This window comes from Argentina anserina, chromosome 1, assembly GCF_933775445.1.
Source record: "Argentina anserina chromosome 1, drPotAnse1.1, whole genome shotgun sequence".
Taxonomy (NCBI): domain Eukaryota; kingdom Viridiplantae; phylum Streptophyta; class Magnoliopsida; order Rosales; family Rosaceae; genus Argentina; species Argentina anserina.
The window spans coordinates 10,390,417-10,405,890 of NC_065872.1; the positions used below are offsets into that span (position 1 = coordinate 10,390,417).

Consider the following 15,474-nt stretch of genomic DNA (forward strand, 5'->3'; position numbering starts at 1 on the left):
TTGCTGCTGGGAATATGTATGCTTGATGATAGGACTATGTATGCTTGCTGCTGGGAATATGTTGCTTGCTGCTGAGAATATGTATGCTTGCTGTTGGGAATGTGATGCTTGCTCTGAGAATATGCATGCTTGCTGCGGAGAATGTATTATGTTCTCTGATCATTGACATCAGTTTTTCTATTACTAGGGCTCTAGGAAACTGATTTGTATTAGCCCCCAAGTGTGCAATCAAGATGTAAGGCATGAGAATTGAATAGTATCTTTTATGCTTGACTGCCGGAAATCTGATTTGTATCATTTTTATCAACATAAAATATGAATAAATATGCTAACAGCTATTGCTTCAAGTTTGTTCTGGCTATGCTTGTTTGTAATGTGTTGGGCCTGCTTGTGAAAAGAGTTTTCCTTGATGACATTTAGTAAATATCACTAGTAACTAAGCATGAGTAATTTGGACCAAGCATAGAAGGGTATGATGCTGTTGTATGAAAGGTTGTGTCTTTCCTTTAAAATTGCATGTTGTGGGGTTGCCCCATATGATGTGAGTGTAATAAGTTTGCATGGTGTTAGCACCAGTTGTTTTCAGATGAGGTGAGCTTGATGCATGAGTATCCGATCAAAAACTCTTGTGGTGGAAGAGAGTATTATTGGGAGTGAATTGGAATGAGCTAGAATGTTAACCCCCATGTGTGTTTGCTGGATAAGAATTTGAGCTTGCTTGCATTAGTTTCGTCAATGAATATCACCAAAGAATTCTGAGGGACTTATGCTCCTTGGAAGATCATCGACAAGCTTGAGTGGAAGACTACTGCTGGCACTAAATAAGTTGAAACTGAGATGCACAATTAGTTAGTGAGATGTTGCATGTTGGTACGTGGACTCAGAGACTCTGTGGAAAATATCGCCGCCGGTACATCAGGTCTCATGTTGTCGGATGGATGACACAATTGTAAATGCATGGTCTTGAACGAGCATGGCTGCATAGAGAGATTGAGCATCGAAAAGAAAGTGCAATTCACCAAGTCTATTGCCGGAATTAAAATAGATTTCCCTCTCATACATAATGTGGATGGCTCCTTTAGTTTTGCTTCAAGCATGAAGTTGAGATAACAATTGTACCTCCAATGAAGCAAAAATCAAATATTAGCAAGAATAAGACACCTAGAACATAGCTAGCCAAGTGCATGTCGTGGGTGCTTGTTAGCTATAAATAACTTAATAAGGTAGCGTGAAATACTTTAGCCAAAAATGGATAAGAATGATTAAAAAATATGAAAATTCAGTGAGAGTTCAGAAGACTTAGCTTCAATTTGGTTCTAGCTTCAATGGGAAGTCAGAATGACTTGACAAATGTATAAAGCCTTTGGAAACAGAACACTGCTTGCTGCTGTGCCTGGTTGAATTAAAGTACTGCATGATGAACTGACTTTTGAATCACAACCTAGTCTCCCTAGTGAAGTCGCCAAATGTAAGAGCGTATTTTTGCGGTGCGACTAGGCTAAAAATCGATCGAGGAAAGGATCCAAGAACGATTTTTTTGTGATTGATCTGACTTGATAGTAACAGCAACAATTCACTTGTAATATCAGCGATTCACTTATAACAACATCGATTCACTTATAACGACAGAGATTTGCTTGACCTCGCCGTAACGAAGTTGACTGTAACAGCAGAGAATCGAGCTCACAATGATGAAATTACAGAAGGCATGGTAAGGGAGCTGGATGCTTGTGAGTTTAGTAGAGATGAGATTGCATGATTTGGGGGAGGATTAAGGCAAGGTGGGTGATGGTTTGAGTATGAGAGATGTGGTCTGCTCTCTTGCTTGAAGTTATTGAGTTTTTTCTGGGTTGAGATCTGATGGAATGAATTGGGATGAATCTCCCCCAGGTTGGAATGAGTTCCTCCCTTTTGAAACAGCAACTCCCTCTCTCTTTATGGTAGAGCCGAGGAGGGAAGGGGAAGCTCAAGAACTGCTGGTTCTTGGAATTCTTTTTCATCGTGTTAGAGAGTATAGGACGGTGGTGATAGATGAATAGGTTGGTGCTGCTTAGGGATGGCTTTTTCCCAAATCCCCTAAATCACGCTCTAAGAAATGATAAGGGTAGGAAATCGAAGAAATCTCTAGAGGATTTGTGCTCCCTGGTCTTCTGGTTTTGCCAGAAATGGCTGAGCACCAATCACAGCAGCAAAAGGAGAGAACGTGCCTTCTGTTTGAGGAAAAAGTTGTTGGGATAGATATGTGCCATAGGTTATATGATGGATTTTGGGCTAGAAATGGGATTGAGCTTCATTGGGTTGAAGATCTCTTTTTCTACTAGCCCAATGTCGAATTTAAAGCCACATAATGCATGAATTTTGGTTCCCAAGCCCAAAATTTGTTTACGTGATCTATTTCGACGATGGGCCTCAAAGCTCTGTTACCTTCCATACCACGACCCTCGTGTAAACCCTAATGCGTAGCTTGGGTATACAAGAATTGCACGACGTGTTTCAATTTATGCTTGGCTTGATATTAAGCTTGGCATGATTTTAGGACCATTGATTTGGTTCTTCGCATATCAGGCATTGACTTTTGGCTTGTGGAAAAAGAGATATCAATAATTTGATACTTAATTAACAATCAATATATTTGCTGAAATTTTGTATAAGTGGTTTATTTATATAGACAAAAACTTGAATGGTTAAGATGCTAGAATGTGATCTAAAATGGGTGTTATAAGCCGTTAATTAAAAAGTCCTAGGTATGCATGTTTCAACTCAATGGTTCTCGATCATTGGAATGATTCTCGATTTTCCCCATTCTGAATTGATACAATGCACTATAAAAAAATTTGGCATCAGAAACATTTAAATGTGGTTAGAATGTGGGTGTTACCCATGTGGCCAACCCTCTAAAATCTCATAAACCACATAAATATAGCTTGTTAATTATAAAAGTCACATTTAGGGGGTTTTATCAGATTTTAGGAGGTTGACCACATGGGTAACACCCACATTGTAGCCACGTTTAAATGTGCATAATGCCAAATTGTTTTGTAGTAATATGAATAAGAATTTCACAACTAAATACCCATCAATTGTCTTTTCCACAATGGAACTTGTTTAGCAATTAATATCAGAAAGTACATGATACTTCTACATGATAATTATTATTATGATTCTGATGTAGGAAACTACAAAAAGATAGAGATGCAGAGAACGTATGCAAGTGACAGATAAATTAATCTAAATTTTATTGATAGATCCGTGCGTGCCTGTATAAGGGAGTTTACAACAGTAATAGTCTTATACCATTTATACTTCTATCAAATGTAACTAAGTCTGACTGATTCAAAGTTATTAAGGAAGTTATGTTAATTTGGATATAAGCACATTAGATAATGTTATCATTAAACAAATTGAACATTATCACTATTTGCTGATATATGAATACACTTTGGTGTGAGTCTGACAGCCTAACAATCTCCTATTGTAGTAGGATTTCTCAAATTTGCACCCATTGTTGGGCATGTTAATGGTGCAAGGCACCGTCGTGAAGAGGAGAGTTCTCCAAGAGGTAAGCGTAGAAAACACGGCCTATCTCTGGGTTTGATTAACCTAACGCCTACGAAGCTAGGGTTGAAGACTACAACCAAAGGTGCTCTTGGAATTTTCCGCTCTGGCACATCTCCGGTGAAACCAGGTCGTCCTCGTGGCCACGAACAAGAACAAGGCGGCATGGCGGGCACTCAACCTGGAGTTGGATGTAGAGCTAGGTCTAACGCTGACATAGCTGCTACATGAGAAGTCTTATTCGGGGGCAGGCCATGTGTTGGGCCTTGGAGATGACCCAGGCTTGTAAGATGGCAAAGCTGCAGGAGAGTAAATTTCCTAGTACGTTCTATTAGAAAAGATCATTTTCTTTCTCTAGTTTGTTGGTGGTTGGTTTTAATCTCCGACGGCCTAGAGTTAGAAGAGTTATTGCTTTTTTGCTTTTATTTTTGAACTTGGGTTCGTTTATTTTTGAACTTTGGTATTGCATTTTTCGCTTTATTTCCTTTAGTAGGCATACCAGCTTAGAGTGGATATATTGTCACTCTTTACTTGATTTTTGTGATCGTATTGGTTTTTCACCAAATGAATTCGTTTCATTCCCTTTAAAAAATTATTAGTTTCTTTAGGGTTGGTTTACAGACTATAAACCCCTTGTTATGGTGGTCATAAAGAATATCAATAAAACTAACTCTACCAACTCAGTCATTCCATAATCCATAAGATTTCACGAGGTCTAGACACTCTAATTCTTTGGATATTCTCATCTTGAGAATCAACAAGTTTAGGTTATATATGCAAACAACATATTGGTCTGTGTTGTAGGTATTATTGGAGTTGGGAATTGAAATTGTGAATTAAACCCATTACGGCTGCATCATAAACGTATTGTGTAGTAGATCTACACACAATGATTTTCCATCCATAGACCAAAGCTCTTTAACTTCAAGGCTATTAACGAGCGTTAAATCAATGGTCATATGACATTTTACATCATTTCATGGTTCTCAAGTAGAGTTAGTCATGTATAGAAAGTAGTGACTAGTAGCTGTTTGATTACAAACTAGGCACTAACACTTTTTCCCTCCATTTCTTAAATAAAATTTGATACATCGCTTTATATTTTATGGTATCCTGACAGCCGCACCTGCCATTTTTAAAAATAAAATAAAAGGTACGGTTATTATTACCCCACTAAGTCCTTTGTTTACTTCACAAAAATTTTAATTATTAAAAGACTATATTACTGAAGTGTAAAATGACAATTCAGTACAACAATTTTCTAAAATATATAATTAATTAATCATGTCATGTAATATTAATCTTTTCCACCCAATTCTAAAAATATATCTCACTTTTTATTGAATATTTTCCATTTTTTATGTTAGATATTCATATGTAATTTGTTGATGTAGCTTAATTGTAACGGCTTGGGAACATCATAAATAAAACATTTTAACACCAAAATCAATCTTTTTTTTTCATTGCTCAAAGCCTCAATGTTGATAATGTACAATTTTGTTTTCTACAACTCATAGTTGTTACTTTATGATTTTTTTTGTAATTTATATTAGATAAACACTGAAATATTTCTAGAAAAAATTAAAAAAATATATATGAATCCATAATGGTGTAATTAGTTGAAAGATCTATAAAAAATTTCCTTTTCAATTCGATATGTCATATAAGATAGTTTTGGAAAAAGAAGTTGGTGAAATAAGAAAATTTAATATTAAATTAAAAATATGGAGTGAAATGAGTAGTGAGGGTGAAAAAAATAGATAATGAGGTGGTAATAACCCCACCCTAAAATAAAATAATAAAAGACCAAAATGAAACATACATCATCCTTGCAAATTCCAAAAGTAAGCTCTCTTGGCTTCCCTCTTTATATTCAACCATGGCAAATCTCCCGCTCTGTCTCCTATTAGGACCATCCCTAACCCTCCTCCTAATCAAGCTACACATCGATCATCACCTAAACTGAGATCATTAAGAACACATCGATATCTCCTTGCTGAAGTTTTGGTCACTGTCTTGACTTAGCAAGATGCTCTCTTTTGGATCCTAGATCGTAGTACGTACTACTTTGGTTGTACTAGGTGGCTGTGACCACATATTCTCTTATATTGTACTTTCAGTCAACCATTTGGCTCTTCATCAATGAACAATTATGCTTTAAACTCTTTTTAGCTCATCTTCTTCCTTTCTGCAAATTCCTTTCTCACCAGTTTGGTTCTACCATCTGGTATTAGAGACCTTTATCATGAGGGGGCTCTAAGTGTCTTCTAATTTTGTTTTTTTTGGAAATGTAAGTGTCTTCTAATTACCATTCACATATACCACCACCTCCCCAACCTCCACGCACCACACCTACATCTTCCGCTGACCTTCCACCTATCTCTTCAATCTTCATCCACCATGCCAACAAATATCCCTTCCTCTTTGTTTCAACCCGACGAGGTCACCCAAACTCATCTTGCCGAGGTTAGACATACCATTAAGATCGTCCGGGACGAACTCCACACCCGTGCCATAGAGCATCGACAAGATTTTGTAGGCCGGATATCTTCGAAAATGGATGTGTTTGAGCAACTACTCCTCCTGCAACAGTGCTCCGCCCCAATGTTTTCAGATACGAAAGCGAACGCGAAGGCGAAGGCGACATCGTCAAGCCTCATAAGGCGAGAGCATTGGCGTGCAAAGGCGATTTAAGGCGATTGCCTTTCCAACAAACATTAATTTAATACAATACATTTTCAAATAATATGAATATCCTTCAAATTATATGAATATGTCATCATAAGCATAACATTCATCCAAAATAAGGTATTAATCAAATTATATAATTAATATATAAACTCATACTAAATTAAATGCAAGAGCTACACTTAAATGCGTTCAATCTTCTTGTTCAATCTTCATCGTCATATCCACTCACATCCACATGAATATCATTACAATCATCAATGTTCAATGTATCAATATGTGGATGTAAAGTAAGGTCTTCAATTTCATCTTCATTCCTAAGTAATGCATCCAATATTTTCATTTTGTTCTTGGATTTGGAAATTTCTTTACCTAAAAACAAAAATGTACTAGTATAAATATGAATTGATTCATATATTCTAGACAAACTAAATAACATGAGGATGAGTAAGAAAGTACTTACTTGAGCTTTTAACATTCTTCTTTTTAGAAGAAGGTGCATAAGAGGGCTCATCAAATCTCATGTCATCATCCAACAAAGGAACATCATCTATTGTTGGCTCATCTAGTGGCTCCACACATATAGGAAACTCTAATTGACAAATTTTGTTCATAACATTCAATCGGTACATTCCTTATAGCTTTCACCTTAAACACACATTCTTCAAGCCAAGAGAGATCATCCGGGAATATAGGATCTTCCACCTCCGATATCCATTCATCATCAGAATCGATTGCTTCCACTAAAATGGGATCAAACTTCTTCACTCTTCTTCTAATGTTTCTTTCCCTTAATAAAGAGTTGTACTTGACATAAACCAATGCATGTAATCTTTTGTGCTTAAGTCGGTTCCCTTTCTTAGTGTGAATCTAAAACAAACATAAAAATAAATTTAGATGACATAAATATGCTACTGATTATATAATTTGGTAATAATTAAGCAATTCCTTACCGACTTAAAGGTACTCAAATTCCTCTCGCAGCCGGAGGTACTACATGTTAGGCTAAGTACACATATAGCAAATTTTGTCAACTCAGGTGTTTCCTCTCCAAAACGCTCCCACCAATTCGCTGAAAATATAAATTATATTTAAGTTGTAAATAATAGAATATAGACAATTGTATTATAAAGAATAATATATGAGGCATTACTTAGACTTCTTAGCTTCCTAGAATGTATTGTTATCTTACTTCCAAACTCTCCAAGACATTTATCAAACATCTCCAATTAGATATCAGCCCTTAGCCGATCCTCAAATGACATCATTCTATCCATGCATTCATGCAATCATTTCTTGACTTCTAAAACAGTTGAGAAGTTGTCTTCATAAAGTAGTTGAGGGTTTAGAAAATATCTGGCATCATGCAAAGGTTGATGTAGTTGAAGAGTCCACCTTGCATCAATTTTGTTCCAAATTGGTTGATAGTGTCTAGGGTTCTTCTTCAATCCAAATGCAATCTTCTCCTTGGCGGCATCCATCAATTCATATATGTAGCCCATAACAGATCTTACCTCCAAATCAAGCTCACTCAAAACACACACTAATGACATCACACCCTTCACACAAAATACAACATCACTCCAAAAGTTTTTTTCAAATAGAACAATTGCACGGCACGAGCCCCTATGCCTTGATGACTTTTTACAAAAGGACCATTAATCCACTTCTTGATATTAAACATCATTTGAAGAGGTTTTTTTTTGTTATAGATACTTTGAAGGGTGAGAAAGGAACTTGCATAGCGAGTTGCCGTCGGACGAATGATCTCATTGTTGTTTGTGAATTTCCTCATGAGATAAAGGACCCATGTGTCACCATAGAGAAAGTTCACCACTTTCTTAGCACTTGCAATGGTCTTCTCAAAGATGATTAGCTTGCTAATAATATTTTCAAGCATAAAATCAATACAATGTGCCGCACATGAAGTCAACCACAACTTCAACCTCCTTTGCATAAGTCTAAGGCCCGCATTTTTATAATTTGATGCATTATCGGTGATTATTTGAACTACATTCTCTTCCCCAACTTCTCTAACCCCTTCATCCACATACTTTAGCATTAAACTACAATTCTTTACACTACCGGATGCATCAATGGACTTCAAAAAGAAAGTACATGTCGGACTATTCAAAAGAAAATTAAGAAGTACTCTACCATTTCCATCGGTCCAACCGTCCGACATGATAGAACACCCATAGTTCTCCCAAGCTTTCTTATGCTCTAACAAATACTTATCAATGTCTTCAACTTATTCCTTAAGAATCAAAGTCCTTAATTCATGCATAGAAGGAGACTTGAACCCTACACCATACTTGGTAATTCCCTCTACCATAGCTAACCAAAATGGATCATTAACTGAAGTAAAAGGAAGCACCCTAGAAAACCTAAATCGAACAACCATCTGACAAACTTCTTTTCTTAACTCTTTTTTGTAAGCTTTATTCAATACAGTTTGCCTAGGTTGAGAAGACACAAAACTATTAAATGGTCATTTGACTTTTGGTTAAGCAGCACTACTCCCACATTCTTCTAATGAAGAATCTATTCTATCACTTTCACCATCAATTTCTTCCCCAATCTCACGGAGCATAGCACATCCCTTAAATTTCAAATCCTTAAAGTCTTTTATAGCTAATTGGATACTCATTCTTCACATTAGAAGGGACTTTATTATAAGTTTTCATACCACCCGAAATATCTGCTAAATGATGCTTAAGTCTAGAAATAGTGCCACTGCATACTTGATTACAGAAAACACATCTAAAATATTTCTCCCCTTCCATCTTTTTTGTAAATTTCCATGCTTTATCTCTTCCATCTTCACCTTTCTCATTCATGACTAATATTCACCAACACCAGCAAACACATACAACAAATGCCCAGAAACTATTAATCAATTTTATGGTATGTACTCAACTAAAAGCAAACAAATATATGCAAAAAACAAATCAATTATAAAAGATGATCAAAGTTGACTAACCTGATAGCAAAGTAAACCTTCAAGTTTCAAATAGTCAAATTATAGGCAACAAAGATTTTGGTCTTCAATGGAGGGAGAGAGGCACGGAGGTAGAGACTAGAGAGAAGCAGGGAGGCAGAGAGAGGAATCAGATGATGATAGGCTAGGTTAAATGAATAATTGATGAGGGGAGGGGGCTTTGTCGTTGTTAACCATTCAAAACACATCGTTTTAATTAAATCAGAGGATGCCAAAATGACGTCGTTTTGGCCCCCAGAAAAAAAAAATTTGCAGCATCTTCTTCGCCCGGCTCCGCTTCTCCTTAGCTCCCCCGGTCGCTCCGTCACTTCGGTGGTCGCCTTTCCATCGCCTCGCCTGGGTTTGAACCTGCGGGTCTTTTCTCAGTCGCTCCGCCCAAAGGCGCGCACCGGCGTCGCATCTGAAAACATTGCTCCGCCCATGAACTCTAACAACCCGAGTAGTTCTACAGCAGAAACTCCACCTCATTCTAACCCGGATATCACATTCAGCAGCTTTCCTTCCCCAGGCACAATGGCCTTCAGCGGAGCCACTGCTCAGGCACAATGGCCTATTACAAGTCACTTCTGCATGAATTTTTTTTTTGTATTTAACAAGCTTTACTGGAGTGCAGACAAAAACTTGCAGGCATCATTACTTGGTCCTGAAAAAGAGTCCAGAGTCTACTCAAGTGTAAATACCCGTTAATCGCCTTTTCCCTGAGCAACTTGTTTAGCAGTTAACTTTAGAAATTATTCTTGTATGAACCATGAAGCATCCATCACTTAACAAGAAGAAAGTACCGGATTATATAAAGAGCAGCATTTATTTCAGGTGCTATACATTAAATGCTGGATTCTGGTATAAACCTTAGCTGGAGTAATTGCGTTCAAGTCTTCTCTTGCGTGTTCTGCAAGTCAGCAGCTCCCCACTAGTTTCTCTGATCTAGATCCACAATATTAGGGTTTGAGATCTCAATGTAAAGTTGTTGTTTGTTATCCGTTAATTAATAGCTAGAGTTATTATTAGATAGTTTCATTCAGCTCTATTTAATCAGTTGTAAAGCTCAGTTCAACATAGAGCAGAAATACATTCAAACTCATATTCATCTTTTATGTCTTTTGTTCTTTTCATGAATTTCAACATTATACCATACAAACTACTTGGTACAGGAGAAGAGCTAGTGCAAGGTTAGAGGCTATTTCCTAGTTGTATAGTACAGATTTCTGTTTCACTCTGGCTTGTTCAGTCATTAAATCTTACAGCAGATGCTAAAAGATGAGTGGAACTTTTGATCAATTGAACCAGAACCAGTTTCTTAGACCACTCTACTTTGGTGTCTTACAAATATGGCTGCCTTGCTGTAGTTGAAGTTCTCTTTGCTAACCTCTTCGTTCAACCTATTTGTTCGACCCTTTTGAAGAAATTCAGTACAGTTGCGTATCTGCACTGATGATTCCAGTACTTCTTGCTTTACCCTGCTGAGAAAACTTGACATCTAGTTAACTCTGTCTTCAAATTTGTCACTCACCACTCACTACAAAACATTGGCTTTTCTTGGGTGCTTGTGAAATTGCAATGAAGGTATCAGGTCTGCTTTTCTTCAGGGTGGTTGGTACAGTGTTGGTACATGATAGGAGCACTTTGTGCGACGTTCTTAACATGTTTTTACCTCCATTTGTACTTTGCTTACCCTTATTGTTATACTATTGAGTCATTGAGTCGTAGTAAGAGTCTTAGGCGGTATTAGATGCATTTTTTGTGCTTACATGAGTTTAAAACGCAGAATTGGTCTAAAGTCCTAATTTGAGTAGGAATCCTTGTAGGACTAGGAAACTTAGTTAGATTAGGAGTCTTAATCTTTCTACGTTTTGGTCGTATTGGCGATATTTTGAGAGTCATTCTTGCACTAGGAATCCTTGTTAGACTAGGAAACGTATCATTTGGGAGAGTTCTACTTGATTTGAAACTCTTTTTGCGAAACTTTTTTAAATGAACTTTCATGTTCAAGTAAGTTTCCTTTTTGCAAATTAGAAACTTTCCTAATCTAGCTGAGCTCATATATTACATGTGTCTTTTTAAGACAATAATTGTCTAGATTATGACATAATTTTCGAAACTAATTATCTCTTATGATTTTATTTTCTTATTTTCATATTGGATTTAAGAGTTATTACTAGAGAAAATAAAGGAGAGTCTTGCCTACATGGAGAATTACTCACAGCTTGGGAAATAGAGTGTAACAAGGAGAAGTCATGCACATAGAATCCTATCATCAACAAGTCATGCAACAATTAAATAGAAGAGATAATTAAAGAAAAAAGAGATAGAGCCAAGTCATGCAATAATTAAATAGAAGATGATCATTAAGAGAATAAAGCATGGTATGATTTAAGGGATTAAAACATGAGCATTGTCGTGGGAAGAAGAAAAGAAGAAGAAAGAAATAAATGTGAAGATTAATTAAGTGAAAAGAAGAGAGATGTAGGCAAGTTATGCAACAATTAAATAGAAGATGATCATTAATGGAATAAAGCATGACATTATAATAGGAAGGAAGAGACAACATCAAAGAAAGAAACCAAACCGTGCATCCTATATATACACGGCTTCAACTCATCTTCATATGACTTCTCATTTGCATTCAAGAGCCAAAACTCTACCAATATACTATCTCAAATATCCTTCACCAAAACAGCAAGCCGTTCTCCCCCATATATCAATTCCATCTCCACTGAAATCACCATTGAAGACACACCTCCAAGGTTCCTACAACGTGTGATTCTCGCAACTCATCTCCATGAGTTTGTTCGTTTTTTATTTTCTACAATACTTTGTCTATGAAGATTGTAGTATGATGTTTGTGTGGGATTATTATTTTGTATTAAGAATTGAAATTATCAGATTGTTTTATTGGATTTTTGGATCTTTGCCGAATTGATGGTTTCCTATAATTATTGAATTTGTATTTCTATTGTTGTGTTCTAATCATCTTTCTCATACTTTTAGATAATTTTAAGATATGTACATATGAATTTAGTGCTTAGATGCAGTTCCTAAGATTGTGTTTGAGTGCTAGATTCATTAACCATATTGACACAAATCGAATCATGTCCTAAGTAGGTTCGGTTTGTGTTTATCAAAAGTGGTAAAAATTCTGGAAATTTGCATGTGAAACCATGATGGGTGACGCCACACATGAAACATGTCTCCAACAAAGATTTGGTACTTAAATGTAATCTTGTTTAATTTCTAATAAGTGTTATTGAATTCAATTGCATGCAAGTTTAGATTAGGTCACAAGTCAATCTAAATGTTAATTAAAATCTTGCATGATTAGATGATCCCCTAAGACTCTAATTGTATTGGTATCTAAAAAGTATGCAATTGGTCGAATTAGAATGCATGATAGGTTCGAACTTGTAATTATGTAGTGTAATGGTAAATTTGGTTTAAGTTTGTTAAAAAGAAGTCGATCATGTAAATAATAATTTAGGATTTATTTTAGTAGTTAATAATTAATCTCAAACCCCCCTTATTTATTAACACTAAAAGTTTAGAGTTCTTTTCAATTTCCCGGACTGAACGATCCCTGCTTATTCTATAATAACGGTGATGTTTTATTTAGTTTATTATAAACGTTTTAAATAAGGCTCTATCAGTCACCAAAAGAAAGCCCAAAATATAAATTTAAATTCACCATAAGAAAAGCAATAAATTAAAGAAAATTATCACATTCACTACTCAAAGGAAACATAAGCTTGAACTTCGGCACCAAGTCCACCAATTGTTATAAACCAACCTCAAAAACAAAACCAAATGATTCTAATTGATTCTATTGTGATTGTTTCTAATTGGTTCTTATATATAAATAATTTTTTATTATTTTCACCGAGTGCATGTTAATTATACAATAGTGTAATATGATTGGCTGTATACACCACATGGCAGTGCCACGTGGCGTGGCGGATACACAAAATAATTACTCTACCTGCGGTACTACACGTTGACACATAAAATTATAAATTTTGCTAAAATTTATCGAACACATAAGATTCCACCTGGTATTTCAAAAGAACAGAAAATCCACCATGGATTAGGAAAGGTATTCAATCCAATGATCCATATAAGATTAGGTTTAGGGAATTAGGGAGATAAGCCCGGAGGTCATTACTTTCCTAATCCATATAAGATTAGGCCTAGGAAATTAAGGAGATAAGCCCGGAGGTTATGCCACGATATTCCTCCAGAAATTTTATTAAACAAAATGAGAGTTTCTATCTATACTTTCCAAAACAGCACTTACACCTCTTTCTTTTCCCAACTTTGTTTTAACTTTTTCAACGCATGTAAAAGTACAAAAAAAAAACATATATATAAGAGTGAAAAAAAGAAAAAATAAATTCTAACCTGCCTATTTTAAACTAGTGAATATAAATAATTTTCCCCTTCTTTGTCAATCCTTTATTTATTTTAGGAAAACCCCAATTTGGAATAATAAATTGATTAACATGATTTAATTAATTTTATTTTTGTTAAAAAATATGATAAACAACATTATTAATTTTCATGTTTCAATTTAAAAACTACATAGAATTTTTGATAAATTTTTGTTAGGATCTGAGAGAAAAAAATTGTTCAATATATGTTAGGATTTTTTGAGTTACTTTTATTATTTGGTGAGTTTCAAATCAATGAATGAAAAAAAATAGAACAATATTATTAATTATGAATTTAGGTGAAAGAGAAAATTAATTTGAGAATATGGATATATTGGATTATGTAATTATTAAAAATTTTTGAGTTATTTATATAATTAAATAAAAGTAGAATTGGAAAGATATTATGATTAATGGATATTAGATTGATTTGGTATCTAATAATGATATATTAATTATGAACATTTTCGGAAAAGTAGAGTTCTAAATAATATTTTAAATATTGTAAAAGTAAAAAAGAGGTTTACTAAATGAGGAGGTCCAAATACCATTTTTGAGGTATGAATATAAATTCTCAAATAAAATTCGGAACGGAAGTAGCTTTAAACCATCATTTTCTAATTTTCCATAGATTATTCCCTTGATATTCGATTGACGAATTAATCCAGCTATTAAAATTTGTTGCATGAACTAATTAATTACTTACTTTTCAAGTAACTTTCTTATTATTTACTCATGCTTTACGAGGTGATTAGTTTTCGGGTCGTAATAGGAGTCCCCAAGTCATGTTCATCAAGCAAGAATTGTTGGATATATATATATATATATATATATATATATAAACTTTTAAAAAATTTCTCAAGTATGTCTATGGATAACATCGAGTTGTTTCCATTTCCAATTATGATACTGTTTCCTAATTTTGGCCGTACTAGTCGCTCTCTATATATACGAAGCATGATAGTTTAGCAAAACCAAAAATTGGTATACGACAAACCCTAAGGGAACAACCCTAATATTTTCCTGTCCACAAGTTTGATCAAGTAAGATGACCAGGACGGGTCCAAGAAGAACCAAGATCGAGAAGATAGAGCATCTTAGTAGCAGGCAAGTCACCTTCTCCAAACGCCGAAAAGGCTTGTTCAACAAGGCAGGAGATTTTTCAGTTCGATGTGGTGCAGAGATTGCAGTCATAGTTTTCTCGAATACGAAAAAGCTGTACGAGTTCTCAAGCACCAGCATGGAGCACATTCTTTCAAGGTACATAAAATCGAAGGAACGTGCAATAAGGCAGCATGAAGCTCCTAGTTCAACGTCGGATAATTCGAGTGCAATAAGGCTACTGCAGGAAGAGATTATAGCCCTAAACTTGGACTGCTCGAGGTTGACGGGTATGGAGTTGGATGGCATGAGTTTGAGAGAGTTGAATGAGTTAGAGAAAGAAATAAGGGAAGGGATCGAATCAGTTGGGAAAAGGAAGATCGACGTGCAAAACTACTACCAGCCTGTATATATGACTGAAGATTCAAACCCTTCGGATGTGAATAATATCCTCCTCTTTTCTGGTTCAAGCTCAAGTGGCGTTTCAGATTGTACTGAATCAGAGCAAAGTAAACAGTTTGTTGATACTTCCTTGCACTTGTGATTGTCATAAAAATAAAAATAAAACTACTCGTACATAGCAAGAGGATGTTATAGACTTATAGTCACGATCGAGTTCGCTCATGCCATTCCAAATTTAAGTGTTTAATTTTCTTGTTATTTGTTTCTGGCCTAGCCTTTTGGTTGTTTCTTGCTTCCTTCTTACTTGTT

At 35.4% G+C, this 15,474-nt stretch overlaps 3 protein-coding genes across 3 annotated transcripts; 1 reads left to right on the top strand and 2 right to left on the bottom strand.

Annotated features, from left to right (window-relative positions):
* Positions 1–6,448: 6,448 nt before the first annotated feature.
* LOC126801595 (uncharacterized) lies at positions 6,449–7,466 on the bottom strand. The gene is made up of 5 exons (XM_050529001.1): positions 7,436–7,466; positions 7,197–7,315; positions 6,903–7,113; positions 6,707–6,808; positions 6,449–6,615 (listed from the first exon to the last, which is right to left on the bottom strand). The coding sequence occupies exons 1-5, from the start codon at positions 7,464–7,466 to the stop codon at positions 6,449–6,451; spliced, it is 630 nt and encodes a 209-aa protein (XP_050384958.1).
* A 66-nt stretch (positions 7,467–7,532) lies between these two features.
* LOC126801599 (uncharacterized) lies at positions 7,533–8,428 on the bottom strand. The gene is made up of 2 exons (XM_050529013.1): positions 7,892–8,428; positions 7,533–7,802 (listed from the first exon to the last, which is right to left on the bottom strand). The coding sequence occupies exons 1-2, from the start codon at positions 8,426–8,428 to the stop codon at positions 7,533–7,535; spliced, it is 807 nt and encodes a 268-aa protein (XP_050384970.1).
* Positions 8,429–14,710: 6,282 nt separating this feature from the next.
* On the top strand, positions 14,711–15,307 carry LOC126801609 (agamous-like MADS-box protein AGL18). The gene has a single exon (XM_050529026.1). The coding sequence runs from the start codon at positions 14,711–14,713 to the stop codon at positions 15,305–15,307; it is 597 nt and encodes a 198-aa protein (XP_050384983.1).
* Positions 15,308–15,474: the final 167 nt, after the last annotated feature.

Bases quoted from the DNA above. Each gene is read 5' to 3' on its own strand.
- LOC126801595 (XM_050529001.1), bottom strand. From the start codon at position 7,466: ATGTTTGATAAATGTCTTGGAGAGTTTGGAA. The intron at 7,316-7,435 runs GTAAGATAACAA...TTATATTTTCAG, and splicing joins ATGTCTTGGAGAGTTTGGAA to CGAATTGGTGGGAGCGTTTT. The intron at 6,616-6,706 runs GTAAGTACTTTC...TTTTGTTTTTAG, and splicing joins GAAGAATGTTAAAAGCTCAA to GTAAAGAAATTTCCAAATCC.
- LOC126801599 (XM_050529013.1), bottom strand. From the start codon at position 8,428: ATGTCGGACGGTTGGACCGATGGAAATGGTAGAGTACTTCTTAATTTT. The intron at 7,803-7,891 runs GTAAAAAGTCAT...TTTTGTGTGAAG, and splicing joins AGTGGATTAATGGTCCTTTT to GGTGTGATGTCATTAGTGTG.
- LOC126801609 (XM_050529026.1), top strand. From the start codon at position 14,711: ATGACCAGGACGGGTCCAAGAAGAACCAAGATCGAGAAGATAGAGCAT.